General features: G+C 40.2%; 1 protein-coding gene across 4 annotated transcripts in view; it reads right to left on the reverse strand.

Annotated features, from left to right (window-relative positions):
- LOC126187941 (FHF complex subunit HOOK interacting protein 2A-like) overlaps positions 1-18374 on the reverse strand; it is a 203017-nt gene that overhangs the window by 36513 nt on the left and 148130 nt on the right. For all 4 annotated transcript variants that reach the window (XM_049929312.1, XM_049929311.1, XM_049929314.1 and 1 more), the window contains one exon: positions 11087-11360. In XM_049929312.1, coding sequence (XP_049785269.1) covers positions 11087-11360 — 274 coding nt within the window. The remainder of the gene's footprint in view (positions 1-11086; positions 11361-18374) is intronic.

The raw sequence follows: 18374 nt of genomic DNA on the forward strand, positions 1-18374 counted from the left end.
TGTGGATGACCTTGCCTTTTCTTTATTTAGTGCCAATTGCCACTTTTTGCACCATACAGAAATTCTCTCTAGATCATTCTGTAATTGGAATTGATGGTCTGATGATTTTACTAGATGGTAAATTACAATCTATGGGGGCTGCTCAGATTATCACCTACATCATTTATGTAAATCAGGAACAGCAGAGGGCCTATGACACTACCTTGCAGTATGCCAAATATCACTTCTGTTTTACTCGATGATTTACTGTCTATCACTACCAACTGTGACCTCTCTGAGACGAAATCACAAATTCAGTCACACAACTGAGACAATACTCCATATGCACACAATCTGATTAATAGTCGCTTGTGAGGAATGGTATCAAAAGTCTTCTGGAAATCAAGGAATATGGAACCGATCTGAGATCCCTTGTCGACAGCACTCATTACTTCATGGGGATAAAGAGCTAGTTGTGTTGTACAAGAACGATATTTTCTGAATCCGTGTTGGTTATGTATCAATAAGTCACTTTCTTCAAGGTGATTCATAATGTTTGAGTACAGTATATACTCCAAAATCCTACTGCAAATTGAGGTCAGTGATATGGGTCTGCAATTCAATGGGTTACTCCTATTTCCTTTCTTGAATACTGGTATGACCTGTGCTACTTTCCAGTCTTTAGGAACAGACCTTTTGTCAAGTGAGCGGTTGTATATGATTGCTAACAAAGGCGCTATTGTGTCTGCATACTCTGAAAGGAACCTGATTGGTATACCATCTGGACTGGAAGACCTGCCTTCCTTAATTGATTTGAGTTGTTTCGCAACACCTAAGATCTCTACTTTTATGTCACAATTGCTAAAAGCTGTTCTGGTTTTGAATTCTAGAATATTTACTTTGTCTTCTTTCATGAAGGAATTATGGAAAACTGTATTTAGTAACCCCGCTTTAGTGGCACCATCATCAGTAACATTTCCATCATTATCGTGCAGTGTCGGTATTGACTGTTTTTTTGCCACTGATGTACTTTACATACAACCAGAGACTCTCTGGGTTTCCTACCATATTTTGAGATAATGTTTCATTAAAAGCATCTCGCATTGACACCCGCACTAAATTTCGAGCTTCCGTGAAACTTAGCCAGTCTTGGGGATTTTGCGTTCTTCTGAATTTGGCATGCTTTTTTCGTTGCTTCTGCGTGTTTTGATGTGTTTTGTGTACCATGGTGGATCAATGCCATCTCTTATTAACTTATGCGGTTATGAATCTATCTATTGCTGTCGATACTGTATCTTTGAATTTGAGCCATATCTGGTCTACACTTACATAATTAGCTTGGAAGGAATGGAGACACTTTCTTAGGAAGGCATCAAGCGAATTTTTATCTGCTGTTTTAAATAGATATATTTTGCATTTATTTTTAGTGGTTTTGGCTGATATGGTTTTGAGCCTCACTACAACGACTTTGTGTTCACTAATCCCTGTATCAGTCATGACGCTCTCTATTAGATCAGGATTATTTGTGGCTAAGAGGTCAAGTGTGTTTTCACAACAATTTACAATTCGTGTAGGCTCATGAACTAATTTTTCAAAGTAATTCTCAGAGAAAGCATTTATTACAATTTTGGAAGATGTTTTCTGTCTGCCACCATCTTTGAACATGTATTTCCGCCAACAAATTGTGGATAGATTGAAGTCCCCACAAATCATAACTCTATGAGTGGGGTACTTATTTATAATGAGATTCAAGTTTCTTTGAACCATTCAGCTATTATATCATGAGTCGGGAGGTCAGTAAAAGGAGCCAATTATTATTTTGATACCGCTGTTGAGTATAACCTCTACCCACAGTAATTCGCAGGAACTATCTATTTCAACTTCACTACAAGATAAACTACTACCAACGGACACAAACACACCACCACCTACTTTATTTAATCTATCCTTTCTGAACATGGTTTGCGCCTCTGTAAGAATTTCGACAGAATTTATCTCTGGCTTCAGCCAGCTTTTTGTTCCTATAATAATTTCAGCTTCAGTGCTTTCTATCAGCGCTTGAAGCTCTGGGTCTTTTCCAACACAGCTACTACAATTTACAACTACAATACTGACTGTAGCTTGGTCAATTCTTGTTGTTTCTTTGCCTGTACCCTTTGAGACTGGAGCAATGTTTGAGAGTGTGGTGGTACTGCATTTTAAAAGGTAAAAAAGGCTGAACATTACACAAAAACAAAAGGAGCAAGCAGAAAAAACATTAACATTATACTCAAAACCGTGACTGTTACAGTTTGCATTAAACTTCTTTGGTGACAATACTCAGTAAATGTCTGAAGATGGCCTTGTAAGCTGAAAGTCAGTTAACACAATAAAAGTAATACTGTAGAACAAAAGCAAACTAGTACTTTTCATTTACTGTAATGTTGTTCTACCAATAACCGACGGAAGATTCAATTACCACTTAGTCTTTCTCATTTTTTTCAGTTCTTCTTTACTAGTCTGCCAATCACAAATTGATTTTTCTGTTGGTGGAGGGCCAAATTGTGCTCAGCTGCTTTGTTTCCCCATTCTTCTGCATATGGTATTACTTTCAATTTATAGCCCACATAATATGAATTCATTTCATTTTTTCCATTATGAAATTAGTTACAAACAAATCACTTGTAATTAAAGTTCAATGGCACTATAGACTGCAATGATGCACCATAGGCTAAACATTGTCTGGATTTGTGATTGCAGGTCAGGAGAGAGACAGTGTCAGCAAGCTTGTGAATCCCCGTGACTCACATTTGTTGCATCAGTGCACTGCTGCTGCCATTGAATCTAGTGTTGCCAGATAGAGATAGGTTTCCTGTGGCATCAAATGTATGGCCGTTTTTAAGACTGGTGGGAATTTTAAATCAAACAACAGACCTTTTTGATATTATTTTTAAGTATAAGATGCATCTGAATTTTTTAGGCAACTTTTTGAAGAAAAAATTACATTTTACAGTCTGTAAAACATGGTAATTTCTGTCCACTCCATTAAGTTGTCTTGAAACAAAATCAATCAGATGTTCCTCTCCATCAAACTCCTGGCTCAAAATACACCCGAGAGAGTGATTTGATGCATCACATGATAATATAAACTCTTCATGAAATTCTGTGAACACAAACACTGGACTCGATGTTGGTACCTCCTTTAATTCGACAAATGCTCTCAGACACTCTTCAGACCATACAAACCTGATACCCTTCTTCAATAAGTAAGTAAGCAGCGGTACTATACAAGCAAAAGCTCTCATGAACTTTCTACAACACATGAGGCCCAAAAAAAGACTGACTCTTTGCTTGTTCCAGGTACTGGAAAACTCGTACTACCTGTGTCAATCTTGTATCAGTCCTCACACATCCATATTAACTATATGGCACAAATAATTTATTTCTTGGAATAAAAAGTGAAAATTTATCGTACTCAGTGTTAGATGTGCAGCTCTTAACCTCTTGAACACCTCCCACAGTCTTTGTCTGTGTCCCTGCATATCCCTTGAAAAACCAATTATGTCATCTAGTGACATTAGACACTGGAAAGGCTGCAATCTTTTCAACACCCCATCTATCAAATGCTGGAATGTCACTGCCACATTCTTAAAACCAAAATGCTCCAAATGATGAGTTAAAAAGTTTGAAGATCACCTTTTATAAATCCTGAGTATACTTGTGCAATGGACTTTGACTGAAAATCCTGAAACCTGGAGTCAATTTTTAGTTTCTGTGTAGTTATGAAGTTGAATCATGTATCCTGTGAACAGAAATCTTGGGAAGAGCTGGGGGAGCACTGGGGATTTATTGATAAAGTACCACTGGTGAGCACTTGTCAGTCAACAGATGAACTTTCATCACTTTCAAACTCCAGTGAAGTAACATCATATTCTTCTTCACTTTCTGAGATGCTAAATTCAATGTCAAAATCAGGACACTATAGCAATCCTTTTTTGAAAGCACTGCCTTGCTGAAATGGATATAAGAGAGGTTTTATTTTTTCAAAGGTCTGAAAAGTTTCCCAAGTATACTTGGGATTTTAAGTCGTTAAAATAATAAAAATGAGATAACTCAGGACTTATGTTAAGCAACTAATGTGAACAGAGATTCTTAAGGAACCACCAGTGAAATGGAGATCTACATCAGAATGCTGGCTTGCTGAGCTAAGGAGAACCAGGTGACACCAAAGGATGTTGAGAAACTGGAAGAATGACAATAGGCTGTCCCTGTCCTACGTGTGCATCATAAAGATGCCATCAATGAAGTTGAACAAGGGGAGGGATATAGGATTATAGATAGCTGCAATAGTCTTCTGGTGGCTCATGGATAGGTCGGCACAGGACAGTGTCACACATGTGATTATGACAGAGCTATGGATGTCACAAGAACAATCTGTGTAACTCCTTTCAGAGGCCACCAAGGATCTTCATTAGTCTCCTCACTTTATCCAGAAACACTCCTACATGCACAAATGAGACATACAGAAGTGCCCATATCATCACTGAGTACCACACAGGATGCAACAACTGAACCGTATTCTCTACTTAACTACAGCGTCTTCTGACATGAATGATGATTATCTAACTTTGATCCCTCCCCAAACCATTATTATGGCCCCCTAACAACCACCTAATATTCTTACCCCTCCATCCACCACTTCACTTTCAACACCCTGCTCCACAGGTCACATCCCTGCAGAATATCCACATCAACAAACCTGTTACATACATCTGCCTATCACTTTATATTCCAGCCTTGTTACTGGTATTTCCTAGCTCATCAGAGGCAGAACCATCTGTAAAAGTACTCACAGCATTTACAAACTTTGCTGCAATCGCTGTAGAGAACTGGATTTGTGGTATGAGCATGGACAACCCATTCACACACTAAAGTATGTGAGTACCAAAGTGATGCTGCAACTCCGTCTGCAAGGCTAGTGACGTACACTGTATCAGGGTACAGACTCTGAAGCACACTGGCTGCTTCAACCATGTATGAAGCACCATCTGTTACTTGCAGCAAAGTGTGTCCCATTGAAACCAGCATCCGTGTGCAGTGCACTTTTTACGCCCCTATTCCTACCTCCCACTCCAGGCTCTACTTTTCTCCAGTACTATTTTCTCAGTGTTTCTCCCACTGCTAACTTCTATCTTGTGCTCACATGCCTTATCATTAGGGCCCAGATATTAATAACCTAAAAACCAGCAAAATATGCAACAACTTATGACCTAAAACTTACATAAATATGACCTTAAAAAATAAAATATGACTTTATATAAATTTATTTAAAAACATTCTTGTTGATTCTTTTTTATACAACACATAATACAAAGTTTACTTCTGAACAAACAGTGAGTACAGTAAACACTTTTTGCAGTGTCTCAAATTAACTAGCACTTACTTTTGAAATGTCTACATATGCCTGGGTGAGGGAGGGGAGAAGGGAGGGGAAGTACAGTGAAAACAATAACACCCATCCAGACAAAAAAAAAGTTTTTACTACTTCACACCAGGATAATTTTGTACTAGGAAATCTCCTCTATTACATGCCTCAAGAGCATATTGAGTGTATTTAACAGTGGCAACATCACTGCAGGCCAACTTCTGTTTACTGTCTTCAAATGCTGTTTCATTCCCAAAAAGACTGTCACTAAGTTTGCATTTTGTGGAATATTCAAGATTCTGATGTAAAACACTTTGCAATTTGTTGTTCACTTTGTCAGCCACATGAACACAAGCTCAACCCTACTAACTCTGCACATATTGCACAATATCCATGATGTCACACAGTTGAGTACCAGTAGCTTCCAGTCATGTGATGGCTTTTGATACCACTGAAAAATTGGCACTGATGTACCCCAAGTTTCCATGCAAGAGATCTGGAGACCTCTTTCACAGTGTTGAAAGCACCCAATTCATCACTGTCTAGGTCATAAAAGGTCGTCTTTATTTTGGTGTAGATGGTGCAGTAATACTCAGCAGCATTTGCCATCATGTAAGATGAAAGGACAGCAAAGGCACCTGTTCCTTGAATTTCTGCACACATAGCAGAGCTTTCATGTAGTTTTTCTTGCTACGGGAAATAAATTTGTCCACTTTAGGGTAATCTGAGTGCACCTCTCCCGCAACTCCGTCTGCAAGGCCAGTGACATAAACCATATCAGGATAGAGAATCTGAAGCACATTAGCTGCTTCAACCATGTATGAAGCCCCATCGGTCACTAGCATCAAAATGTTGTCTCTGTTAACAACATCCGCCACTAGAAGCTTCATACAGTTGTCAAAGAAAGTGGCAACTCTTGAGTTGTTTACTCTCTGGAGAGCTTCACGCATTAAGATGAACATTTCTCCAGGCTTGTCAACTTTTAGAACACCAACAACAACATTTGCAACATAATGACCACCCACACTGGTGTTTTCATCTACAGGCACCCAGACCGTTCGGCCAGAGCAACACCAATTTGCATTTTGCTGAGCAGCTCCTCTTAGCACACGGATAAACAGTTCTTCGTTAATGCACAAGCATCTGGAATTGGATGTGTTGTGCACTTCTCCAAGGACTGTCTGAAGAATGAATTCTTCAGATTCTCCAATAGGATGTTGCAAGACATCATCTCATACAAGTCCTTGAATAATGACTGCAAGATTGAAGAAGAATCCGTCTGCTCAAATAACAGTGTTTGTGTGTTTCACACAGGTGTTGTTGCACATTAAAGCACTTTTCTGCACTAACTTTAAGTATTGTACAAAATAATATTTCCCTGTCGGTGCTGAAGAATTTCTCTCCAAAATCATGAATAAAACCTCACAATGTCATGCTTTTGGAGCACTTTACTTTTGGCATGTTGAACCAGACTGAGTTGTTTTCAAACTGAATAGTGTGACCACGTGTGTAGCGTTTATTATGTCTAAGGCCACCTTTGTTGGCTTTGAGAGTGTTTTGCTGACCCTGTGCAACAATTTCTTATGCCAGGAAACTAGCTAGTGTGTTATGCTGCTTGTCTACTACAGTCTTGATAAATGAAGCTGTGTAGTAAAGTGTTTAATTTATTTGTGTCATCACCTGAAGCATTGTCGTGTGAACAACATTTTCAGGTTTCTGTTCTTGAGTCCTTAAGGATACAACATATAAGAGGGGCGTTCCATAAATAATGCAACACTTTTTTTCTGGCCAATTTCAGTTGCAAAAAGACAGAATTAGTTGTGGGACATTTTGATATATTCCTGCTTTGCCTCTACAGTTTCATTACGTTCTGATAGGTGCCAGCACTGTACAAAGCCTTCAAAATGCCATCTGTAATGGAGGAGTGTTCCAAGCACGGAGCTGTCACTGAGTTTCTTTTGGTGGGAAAGATATTCATGGGTGCTTGCAGAATGTCTGTGGAGACCTGGCAGTGAACAAACGCACAGTGAGCTGTTGGGCAAGGCATCTATCATCATTGCAACAAGGTTGTGCAAACTTGTCCGATCTCCCACTTATGCCATCTGGCCACACACATCTATATCTACATAGATACTCGACAAATCACACTTAAGTGCCTGGCAGAAGGTTCATCGAACCACATTCACAACAATTTTCTATTATTCCAATGGCAGACAGCGTGCGGTAAAAACAAACACCTATAACTCTCCGTGCGAGTTCTGACTTCCCTTACTTTATTATGACGATTGTTTCTCCCTATCTAGGTCGGTGTCAACAGAATATTTTCTCATGTGGAGCAGAAAGTTGGTGATTGAAATTTCCTGAGAAGATTCCGTGACAATGAAAAATGCCTTTGTTTTAATAATGTACACCCCAAATCCTATATCATGTCAGCAACACTCTCCCCCCTATTTCTCAATACTACAAAACATGCTCCTCTTCTTTCAACTTTCTCAAAGTACTCCATTAATCCTATCTGGTACGGATCCCACATTGCACAGTACTCCGAAAGAGGATGGACAAGCACAGTGTAGGCAGTCTCTTTAGTAGATCTGTTGCATCTTCTAATCATTCTGCCAATAAATCACAGTCTTTGGTTTGCCTTCCCCACAGCATTTTCTGTGTGTTCTTTCCAATTCAAGTTGCTCATAACTGTAATTTCTAGGTATTTAGTTGAATTTACAGCCTTTAGATTTGACTGATTTAGCGTGTCACCAAAGTTTAACAGCTTCCTTTTAGTGCTCATGTCATTTAGCATTTAGTGTCAACTGCCAATTTTCGCGCCATACAGATATCTAAATCTTCTGGAGCTTGTTTTGATCTGCAGAGCTGTGACTCCTGTGATGTTGGAGCATGCAGACATGATCATTTGAAGTGAATGATGAATCACAATCAAATGCATAGCTGCACAACTGGACATCTCTGTCGGTAGTGCTGATACACTTGCCCACCAGTTGGAGTACTCAAAGGTGTTTGCCTGCTGGTTCCTTGCTGCCTAAGAGAAGACCATAAAGAACATTGGAGGACAATTTGTGCAGAATTGCTTGCAAATTATGAGGCTGCTCATGACAATTTTTTCCTCAAATATCATCACAAGGATGAAACACGCATTCATTACTTTGAATGGGAAACAATACAGCAATTCATAGAGTGCTGCTACATCAACTCTCCTAAAAAAGAAAATGTTCAAAGCTACACTTTCATCTGGTTAAGTCATGGTGACGGTCTTCTGAGATTCTGAAGGGATTATTCTGTTTGATATCGTCCCTTAAAATGCAATGATCAACTCTGAACTGTATTGTGCTACACTCTGGAAACTGAAGAAACACCTTCGGTGTGTTCGTCACCATAAAAATATAAACATACTTTTCCTTCTCTATGACAAAATGAGGCCTCACACAGGTCTGCGCATCTGAGAGGAATTCATAAGACTTCATTGGACTATTCTTCTTCATCCACCCTATGGCCCAGATCTCGCTCCTTCCAACTTCCATCTGTTTGACCCAATGAAGGACATAATCTGAAGTATCTGCACTAGCAGAATACAAATGCAGAAAAAACAAGTCCGAAAACAATTTATTGGACTCACCAAAATGAAACAATAATACAATATCCAAAAGAACAACCAACTTGATCCCAACTGTGGATCAACACAAATACAAAATAACAAATAATAATAATAATAATAAAAAAGACCTGACTCTTCATGGGGAGCGAACACCAATAGTTCTACAACGTCAAGAGTTTCGTCAACTATACCGAGATATCGGCCAGATAGAAGAGGCGTCTGGCTGTGGCTGCAGCCCTGTATCCTTCCAAGCGGTGCATTGAACTGCCTTTTGCCACCAGTGCGCCACCTTATAAAGCCCGTTGGCGGATGTATCTGTCAGAACTATTTGCGATCCCGTGTCTGGCGAAGCAAAGTAGTTCCTAGGCTAGTTGCAACATCTGGTGAAGCTGTTCTGCAGGCTCTGCGAATGGGTAGTGGGCCCTGGCGGCCGTTGGTGGAGACCTGGTGGTGTGTTATGTTGTGGCCACCGTTAAGTCTTTGTTTTGACAACACAGACAACGTAAGTTTTCCTGGTGAATATACACCCTGTGATGCAGGCGTCCTGTGATGAGTGGACGTAAAGTGGAATGACGATGCTGCAGGTGCTATGATTTCCGAAGTGTGCAGCCACAGCATACTCCACGCAAAGTAGTATGTGGATGATGGTGAGTTTGTTCATGCAGCAGGACACTGGCTCCAATGTTGACCAGCAGAGTAGTACAGACTATCTCACTATGGTGGTGTAAGGCTGTCGTACTGACTGGATATTATGTTGAAAAATAAGGTTTTGTAGCCAAAAGAGTGGGAAATTATATGTTGCATTTGAATCCTGAATAAAACCAAACTGCTTTTAGGAAAAAAATATGATGCATTACCTACTGAACACCCCTCATATATGCATTTTGGCATAAGTTGGCTGGATTGTGAGCTATTACTACGAAATGTATGAACATGACTTGATGTGCACAAAGAAAATACATTTTTCTACACTACAATGACTGGTTTTATGCATAAATTGTTGTAAAATTCACCCCAAAGTTCAGGGGAAAAATATGACTTGTCATTCAAATCAGGGCCTCACTTTTCACATACGAGGTGTGGCTAGAAAAAAACCGGACTAGTACTGGTGAAACAATAAAACGAATGCAATAAGGCTGAAAGTCGCGTGGCCTGTAAAGTGACTCTCGCTCCGCCTACTGCTCGAGTTTCATCTGCCTCCTGCACTCACTCTGCCCGTGGCGTCTGTTTTAAGTAGTTGACATTTTATCTGTGCGTCGGAAAATGTTGAGTGTACAGAAAGAACAGCGTGTTAACATCAAATTTTGTTTCAAACTAGGAAAATCTGCAAGTGAAACGTTTGTAATGTTACAACAAGTGTACGGCGATGATTGTTTATCGCGAACACAAGTGTTTGAGTGGTTTAAACGATTTAAAGATGGCCGCGAAGACACCAGTGATGACACTCGCACACTTTGTTCATGTTGAAACTTTGATGAAGAATCTGCCTAACACTTTCCTTGTCAACTCCTGTTAACTGAGACACTGCTCTGATTGTTAAACGGCGATCTTGTCGAACAAGTTTACCGATTTTTTCAATGTTTGCATCAGTTTTTGCTGACAATGGTCTGCCAGTGCGAGTGTCATCACTGGTGTCTTCGCGGCCATCTTTAAATCGTTTAAACCACTCAAATACTTGTGTTCGCGATAAACAATCATCGCCGTACACTTGTTGTAACATTACAAATGTTTCACTTGCAGATTTTCCTAGTTTGAAACAAAATTTGATGTTAACACGCTGTTCTTTCTGTACACTCAACATTTTCCGACGCACCGACAAAACGTCAACTACTTAAAACAGACGCCACAAGCAGACTGAGTGCAGGAGGCAGATGAAACTCGAGCAGTAGGCGGAGCGAGAGTCACTTGACAGGCCACGCGACTTTCAGCCTTATTGCATTCGTTTTATTGTTTCACCAGTACTAGTCCGGTTTTTTTCTAGCCACACCTCGTACATAGTTATATTCCATAGTGGATTAACCAGTGAAATGTATATTGTGAATAACACTGTGGTTCACTAAGCTACAATTGTTAGCAATAATTTATAGTTTTAATACCTGGTATGGGAGTTGACCAAGCCTAGTGAATAACATCCTCAAGAATGGACCCTCATAGAAATTATTCCGATGATCAGCTTCAGGGTAAGAATCTGAGCTACAACAGTCATCAGATTCCTGTGACTCTGGAAATACTGCTTCAAGAGGCCATTTATATTGACTACAACAAGAGATACAATGTTGGTACTGCTTCCTCACATCTTCAACATATTGCTCATATGTTGATTCTTCAGTATTAGATGTCTGCATGTTCCTGGGTATTAGGGATAAGAATCTGTAACAAAAGAAACAGTATCAAATTTTAGAGTCACTGATATTTTCCTAGAAGTCTTTTATTACCATTTTTACAACTTAAAATTTGCCCTTTAAGTGAACAATAAAGTAAGGAAAAATTCTGAAATGTTGAAATACAGCAAAATTTCTACTCATCTACATACATACTCTGCAAACCACTGTGAAATGCACGGCAGAGGTTATGTGAAGCACCTATTAGACATGTTAAGATCAATAAACTTCTACCATTCAAATGATAAACCCACCCAGCTCAGTGCTTGCTTAGATAATATAATATGCAACCTTCAGCCAAATAAAACTGAATTTGGAACTGTAAACCTCAGGATATCAGATCATGAAGGGCTGTGGCTTAGGCATCCTCTAAACAACAAAACAGACAGTTCTGCAACTGAACTAGGAAGAGTAATCAGGCCAATCAATGAACATAAACTGAATCAGTTAAAAACCAATCTTAATCACATAAACTGGAATATAGTACTCACTAATGATATGTCTGCCAATAATTCACCACAGAAACTTTTAGAATTATTAGAATGAAACCTTAACTCATGTTGTCCCAAATACTACAGAAAACACCCAAAGCAGAACTGGAAAAATAAACTGCAAGAACTGATTAACTAGTACATGCCACACTTGTACAACCTTAGGGAAGAAATGATGGTGCACTATGATAGATTTCAACCAAATCAAGCTGAGAAGGAAGCTTATGCAGCAGCAAGAAGGGTGTATAGATCAGAAATTAGAGCATCCAAGAGGAAAGCCAATGATGGATACGTACTTAACTAGACAAATAAGTTTAAAGCAGCATGGAAGGTTATCAAAACAGAGATAAGCTCCAAAAATAAACACAACAACATTCCAATCCAACCAAACACCTTAAATGCACACTTTATCAGTTCTAGTTCATATAAAAGTCTCACTGAAGATGCAAATAAAGCTGTAGATTTGCTTCCAGCTCTAGCCAGTAAGCAACACAAAAACTTCTGCTGGACTTGCATACCCTACGGACAGGTTAGCGAAGCAATTGCCACTCAAAAGCAGAAGACTTTTATGGACTTTCAAATCATCTAATAATGGAGAATAGATGACAAAAACACACACACACACACACACACACACACACACACACACACAGAGAGAGAGAGAGAGAGAGAGAGAGAGAGAGAGAGATGACCACAGTCTCTGGCAGCTGAAACCAACAGTGTGTGCGAGTTGCGTGAATGTGTGTGCGTGTGTGTGTTTCGTTTATTTTGTGACAGTCTTTTTGTTGTACCTGTCTGTGATTCAGAATTTCCACTATATGGTGAGTAGCAACTATCCTTTTCATAGTATTGTTACATATCATCTAATAAAAAATATAAAGAAATAAATTCCACTGTCATTAACCAAAATCATCAAACAAATGGTACATAAAGGAATCTTCCCAGATTGCCTAAAAATTACTATTGTAATACCTATTCATAAGAAAGGTGATCAAGCATCTCCTGATAACTATTAACCATCTTACTCATACCAATCATATTAAAAATTATAAAATATTGTATGCACAAACAGATGAATGAGCACTTCAAGTAAAATAATCTACTTAGCTCCTCATAATATTGTTTCAGACCTCAACTTCCCACTGTCAATGCAGTTGAGACTACCATCACAAAAATATATGCCCCTTTTGAAACTAAGAAAACAACCTGTGCAACTCCTCTGGGAAAGCTTTGACACTGTCTGCCATAGCATACTCAGATGGTAACTATAAACAAACAAGCTTTGTCAGGCAGTACTGTATGCAGATGATACAACTCTAATCTCACAAGTTGACAATCCAGAGGAGCTGCAACATAATGTAAATGTAGCAATGGACTGATGCACTAACTGGTTCCAGGCACGTTATCTACAAATTAACAACAATAAAACTGAAGATATTGTTTTCAATTAATGTCTCCAATGAATATAAAAAACAGTCAAACTATTATGTTTCCACACAAATCAGAAACTTAGCTGGGAGAGACAAACAGAAAAATTGTGCTCAAAACTTTGAATAATTTATCTGTTGTACAAACTAAGGATTAATGAAGCAAAACCTTGCCAGTATATGCATATTTTGCATTTTTCCACTCCCACCTTACCTATGGAACTGTTTTATGGGGTATTGCCCAGCTCAAAAACCCGCATTCAAGTAGCAAAGAAAGGCTATCAGATGTATAGCAGCACTGACTCTAAGAGAAACCTGTAAAGACCATTTCAAAGAGCTCAATATTTTACAGTCCCAAGCCTCTATATGTATAGTTGCTTTCTCAGTGTTAAAGAGAATTTAAATACTTTTAACCTTAAGAGGTCTGTACATGATCACAAAACAAGAACTGGACAATCAATTGATATACTCCTGGATTCCTCTCTTAACAGTGCTTCATGAAACTTAGTATCCTATCATGCAATAGTTTTGTGTCTATTTTAAAGCGTCTACCAGTTCAGATTTTCCAGCCTTTCTATAACATTCTTTCATAGGTCTAAGAAACCTGTCACTATCTGTACTCTCCTTCTTTTGTATACATTTAATATTCCCTGTCAGGCCTGTTTGGTACAGGCCTCACACATTTGAACAATATTCTAGGCTGAGACACATGCATCTCCTTTGCAGACTGGTTACATTTTCCCAGTAGTCTACCAATGAACTGGAGTCTGCCACCTGATTTTACTTGTGATTGAGCCTATATGATCATTCCATTTGACATCTCCACAAATTCTAACAACCAAGTAATTTTATGAGTTGGCTGATTACAAATATGACTCATTAATAATGTACTCATAGGAAACTATGTTTTTGATTTTTGTAAGTGCACAGTTTTACATTTCTAAACATTTAAAACAAGTTGCCTATCTTTGCATCACTTTCAAATCTAATCAATACCTGATTGCATATTTGCAAATATTTTTTTTACAGACAGCACTTCACTACAAATAACTGCATCAGCTGCCAAAAGTCTAAAGTTACTATTAATATTTTCCACCAGCTCACTAGTACATGATACTAGTGAACCCCGCAGTGCTTTCTAATTGCTGTGTATACATGGAAAATGGATGTACATCCTAATCTCCTTCTCCCCCCTCTCCTTGTCCACCTCCTGTTCCTCCTCCTCCTTCCCCTCCCTCTATCTGTCCATCTCCTCAATCCTCTTTATCTCCTCCTTCCCCACTCTCACTGCCCATCTCCTCCTCCACCTCCCTTTCTCTGTCTATTTTCTCCTCCACCCCTCTCTGTCGACCTCCTCCTCCCCATATTTCTGACCTTCAGCCTTGTTTATTGGTATTGCAAATGAAACCTTGATTCAGAATTGAAGTTGCTTAAAACAAATGGGTAAATCAATTGGGACCGTTGGTATACAGGTTTGACAAGATCACTTCAGCTGCTAGATCTGTGAGGATATGGGCTTCAACAACAGTATTTTGCAGAGTTTTAATCTGTGAATAAGTTGGATTACAAAGTTATGAGCAATTCAAATTCAATAATAGTATTCTGATGATAATCCAATAAGCCATAAATACAACTTCCCTGTTTTCAGTTAAAATCAACCGTGAGTAAGAAAACAAAACAGCACCTTGATGTGTATTCCATATTTATTTAAAATTATGGTTAAGGGGAAAGATATATATATGGGGAAAGCAATTTGCCTAATGGTTTAAACATCCTGATAATATAGTTAACACCGAATGTGGGAAAGAAAATACAACTACACATTATTTTTTAACAGAAGATCTGTACATTATTGTTTAAAAAATATATAGCCTATGTTTGAAGTAAACTGAAATTTTTCCTGTCACTTTTTCCCCTTTATATACTATACATACATATGCATATACTACCGATTTGAAAAAAAAAAATATAAATAAATAAATACAAAACTTATGTCCAACAACAACCTTGCTAACAACCTTTTCTCTTTATATACACTCCTGGAAATTGAAATAAGAACACTGTGAATTCATTGTCCCAGGAAGGGGAAACTTTATTGACACATTCCTGGGGTCAGATACATCACATGATCACACTGACAGAACCACAGGCACATAGACACAGGCAACAGAGCATGCACAATGTCGGCACTAGTACAGTGTATATCCACCTTTCGCAGCAATGCAGGCTGCTATTCTCCCATGGAGACGATCGTAGAGATGCTGGATGTAGTCCTGTGGAACGGCTTGCCATGCCATTTCCACCTGGCGCCTCAGTTGGACCAGCGTTCGTGCTGGACGTGCAGACCGCGTGAGACGACGCTTCATCCAGTCCCAAACATGCTCAATGGGGGACAGATCCGGAGATCTTGCTGGCCAGGGTAGTTGACTTACACCTTCCAGAGCACGTTGGGTGGCACGGGATACATTCGGACGTGCATTGTCCTGTTGGAACAGCAAGTTCCCTTGCCGGTCTAGGAATGGTAGAACGATGGGTTCGATGACGGTTTGGATGTACCGTGCACTATTCAGTGTCCCCTCGACGATCACCAGTGGTGTACGGCCAGTGTAGGAGATCGCTCCCCACACCATGATGCCAGGTGTTGGCCCTGTGTGCCTCGGTCGTATGCAGTCCTGATTGTGGTGCTCACCTGCACGGCGCCAAACACGCATACGACCATCATTGGCACCAAGGCAGAAGCGACTCTCATCGCTGAAGACGACACGTCTCCATTCGTCCCTCCATTCACGCCTGTCGCGACACCACTGGAGGCGGGCTGCACGATGTTGGGGCGTGAGCGGAAGACGGCCTAACGGTGTGCGGGACCGTAGCCCAGCTTCATGGAGACGGTTGCGAATGGTCCTCGCCAATACCCCAAGAGCAACAATGTCCCTAATTTGCTGGGAAGTGGCGGTGCGGTCCCCTACGGCACTGCGTAGGATCCTACGGTCTTGGCGTGCATCCGTGCGTCGCTGCGGTCCGGTCCCAGGTCGACGGGCACATGCACCTTCCGCCGACCACTGGCGACAACATCGATGTACTGTGGAGACCTCACGCCCCACGTGTTGAGCAATTCAGCGGTACGTCCACCCGGCCTCCCGCATGCCCACTATACGCCCTCGCTCAAAGTCCATCAACTGCACATACGGTTCACGTCCACACTGTCACGGCATGCTACCAGTGTTAAAGACTGCGGTGGAGCTCCGTATACCACGGCAAACTGGCTGACACTGACGGCGGCGGTGCACAAATGCTGCACAGCTAGCGCCATTCGACGGCCAACACCGCGGTTCCTGGTGTGTCCGCTGTGCCGTGCGTGTGATCATTGCTTGTACAGCCCTCTCGCAGTGTCCGGAGTAAGTATGGTGGGTCTGACACACCGGTGTCAATGTGTTCTTTTTTCCATTTCCAGGAGCGTATATACAGTGTGGTCCATTGTTTGAGACCGGGCCAAATATCTCACGAAATAAGCGTCAAACTAAAAAACTACAAAGAACTAAACTTGTCTAGTTCGAAGGGGGAAACCAGATGGCACTATGGTTGGCCCGCTAGATGGTGCTGCCGTAGGTCAAATGGATATCAACTGCATTTTTTTAAATATGAACCACCATTTTTTATTAAATATTCATGTAGTGCGTAAAGAAATATTAATGTTTTAGTTGGACCACTTTTTTCGCTTTGTGATAGATGACGCTGTCATAGTCACAAACGTATGGCTCACAATTTTAGACGAACAGTTGGTAACAGGTAGGTTTTTTAAGTTAAAATACAGAATGTAGGTATGTTTGAACATTTTATTTCGGTTGTTCCAATGTGATACATATAATTTAGTGAACTTATGATTTCTGAGAAAGCATGCTGTTACAGCGTGATTACCTGTAAATACCACATTAATGCAATAAATGCTCAAAATGATGTCCATCAACCTCAATGCATTTGGCAATACGTGTAACGACATTCCTCTCAACAGCGAGTAGTTCGCCTTCTGTAATGCGCTGACGCATGTTGTCACACGAGCTCTGTGTTGCACATCCATGATGTTGGAAGTACATCACCATCCTGTCATACAGTGAAACATCTTGTAGTAACATCAGTAGAACATTAAGTAGGAAATCAGCATACATTGCACCATTTAGATTGGCATCGATAAAATGGGGGCAATTATCCTTCCTCCCATAATGCCACACCATACATTAACCCGCCAAGATCGCTGATGTTCCACTTGTCGCAGCCATCGTGGATTTTCTGCTGCCCAATAGTGCATATTATGCCGGTTTACGTTACCACTGTTGGTGAATGATGCTTCGTCCCATAATTTCTCTTGTGCCCAGTGGCAGAACTGTACACAATGTTCAAAGTTGTCACCATGCAATTCCTGGTGTACAGAAATATGGTACGGGTGCAATCGAGGTTGATGTAGCATTTTCAACACCAACGTTTTAGAGATTCCTGATTCTCGCGCAATTTGTCTGCTACTGATGTGCGGATTAGCCGCGACAGCAGCTAAAACATCTGCTTGGGCATCATCATTTGTTGCAAGTCGTGGTTGACGTTTCACATGTGGCTGAACACTTCCTGTTTCCTTAAATAACATAACTATCCGGCGAACGGTCCGGACACTTGGACGATATCGTCCAGGATACCGAGCAGCATACATAGCACACGCCCGTTGGGCATTTTGATCACAATAGCCATACATCAACACGATATTGACCTTTTCCGCAATTGGTAAACGGTCCATTTTAACATGGGTAATGTATCACGAAGCAAATACCATCGGCACTGGTGGAATGTTACGTGATATCACATAATTATATGTTTGTGACTATTACAGTGCTATCTATCACAAAGCGAAAAAAATGGTCCAACTAAAACATTCATATTTCTTTATGTACTACACGAATATGTAATAAAAAATTGGGGGTTCCTATTTAAAAAACGCAGTTGATATCCATTTGACCTATGGCAGCGCCATCTAGCGGGCCAACCATAGAGCCATGTGGTTTGCCCCTTCAAGCTAGACAAGTTTCATTCTTTGTAGTTTTT

This window comes from Schistocerca cancellata, chromosome 5, assembly GCF_023864275.1.
Source record: "Schistocerca cancellata isolate TAMUIC-IGC-003103 chromosome 5, iqSchCanc2.1, whole genome shotgun sequence".
Taxonomy (NCBI): domain Eukaryota; kingdom Metazoa; phylum Arthropoda; class Insecta; order Orthoptera; family Acrididae; genus Schistocerca; species Schistocerca cancellata.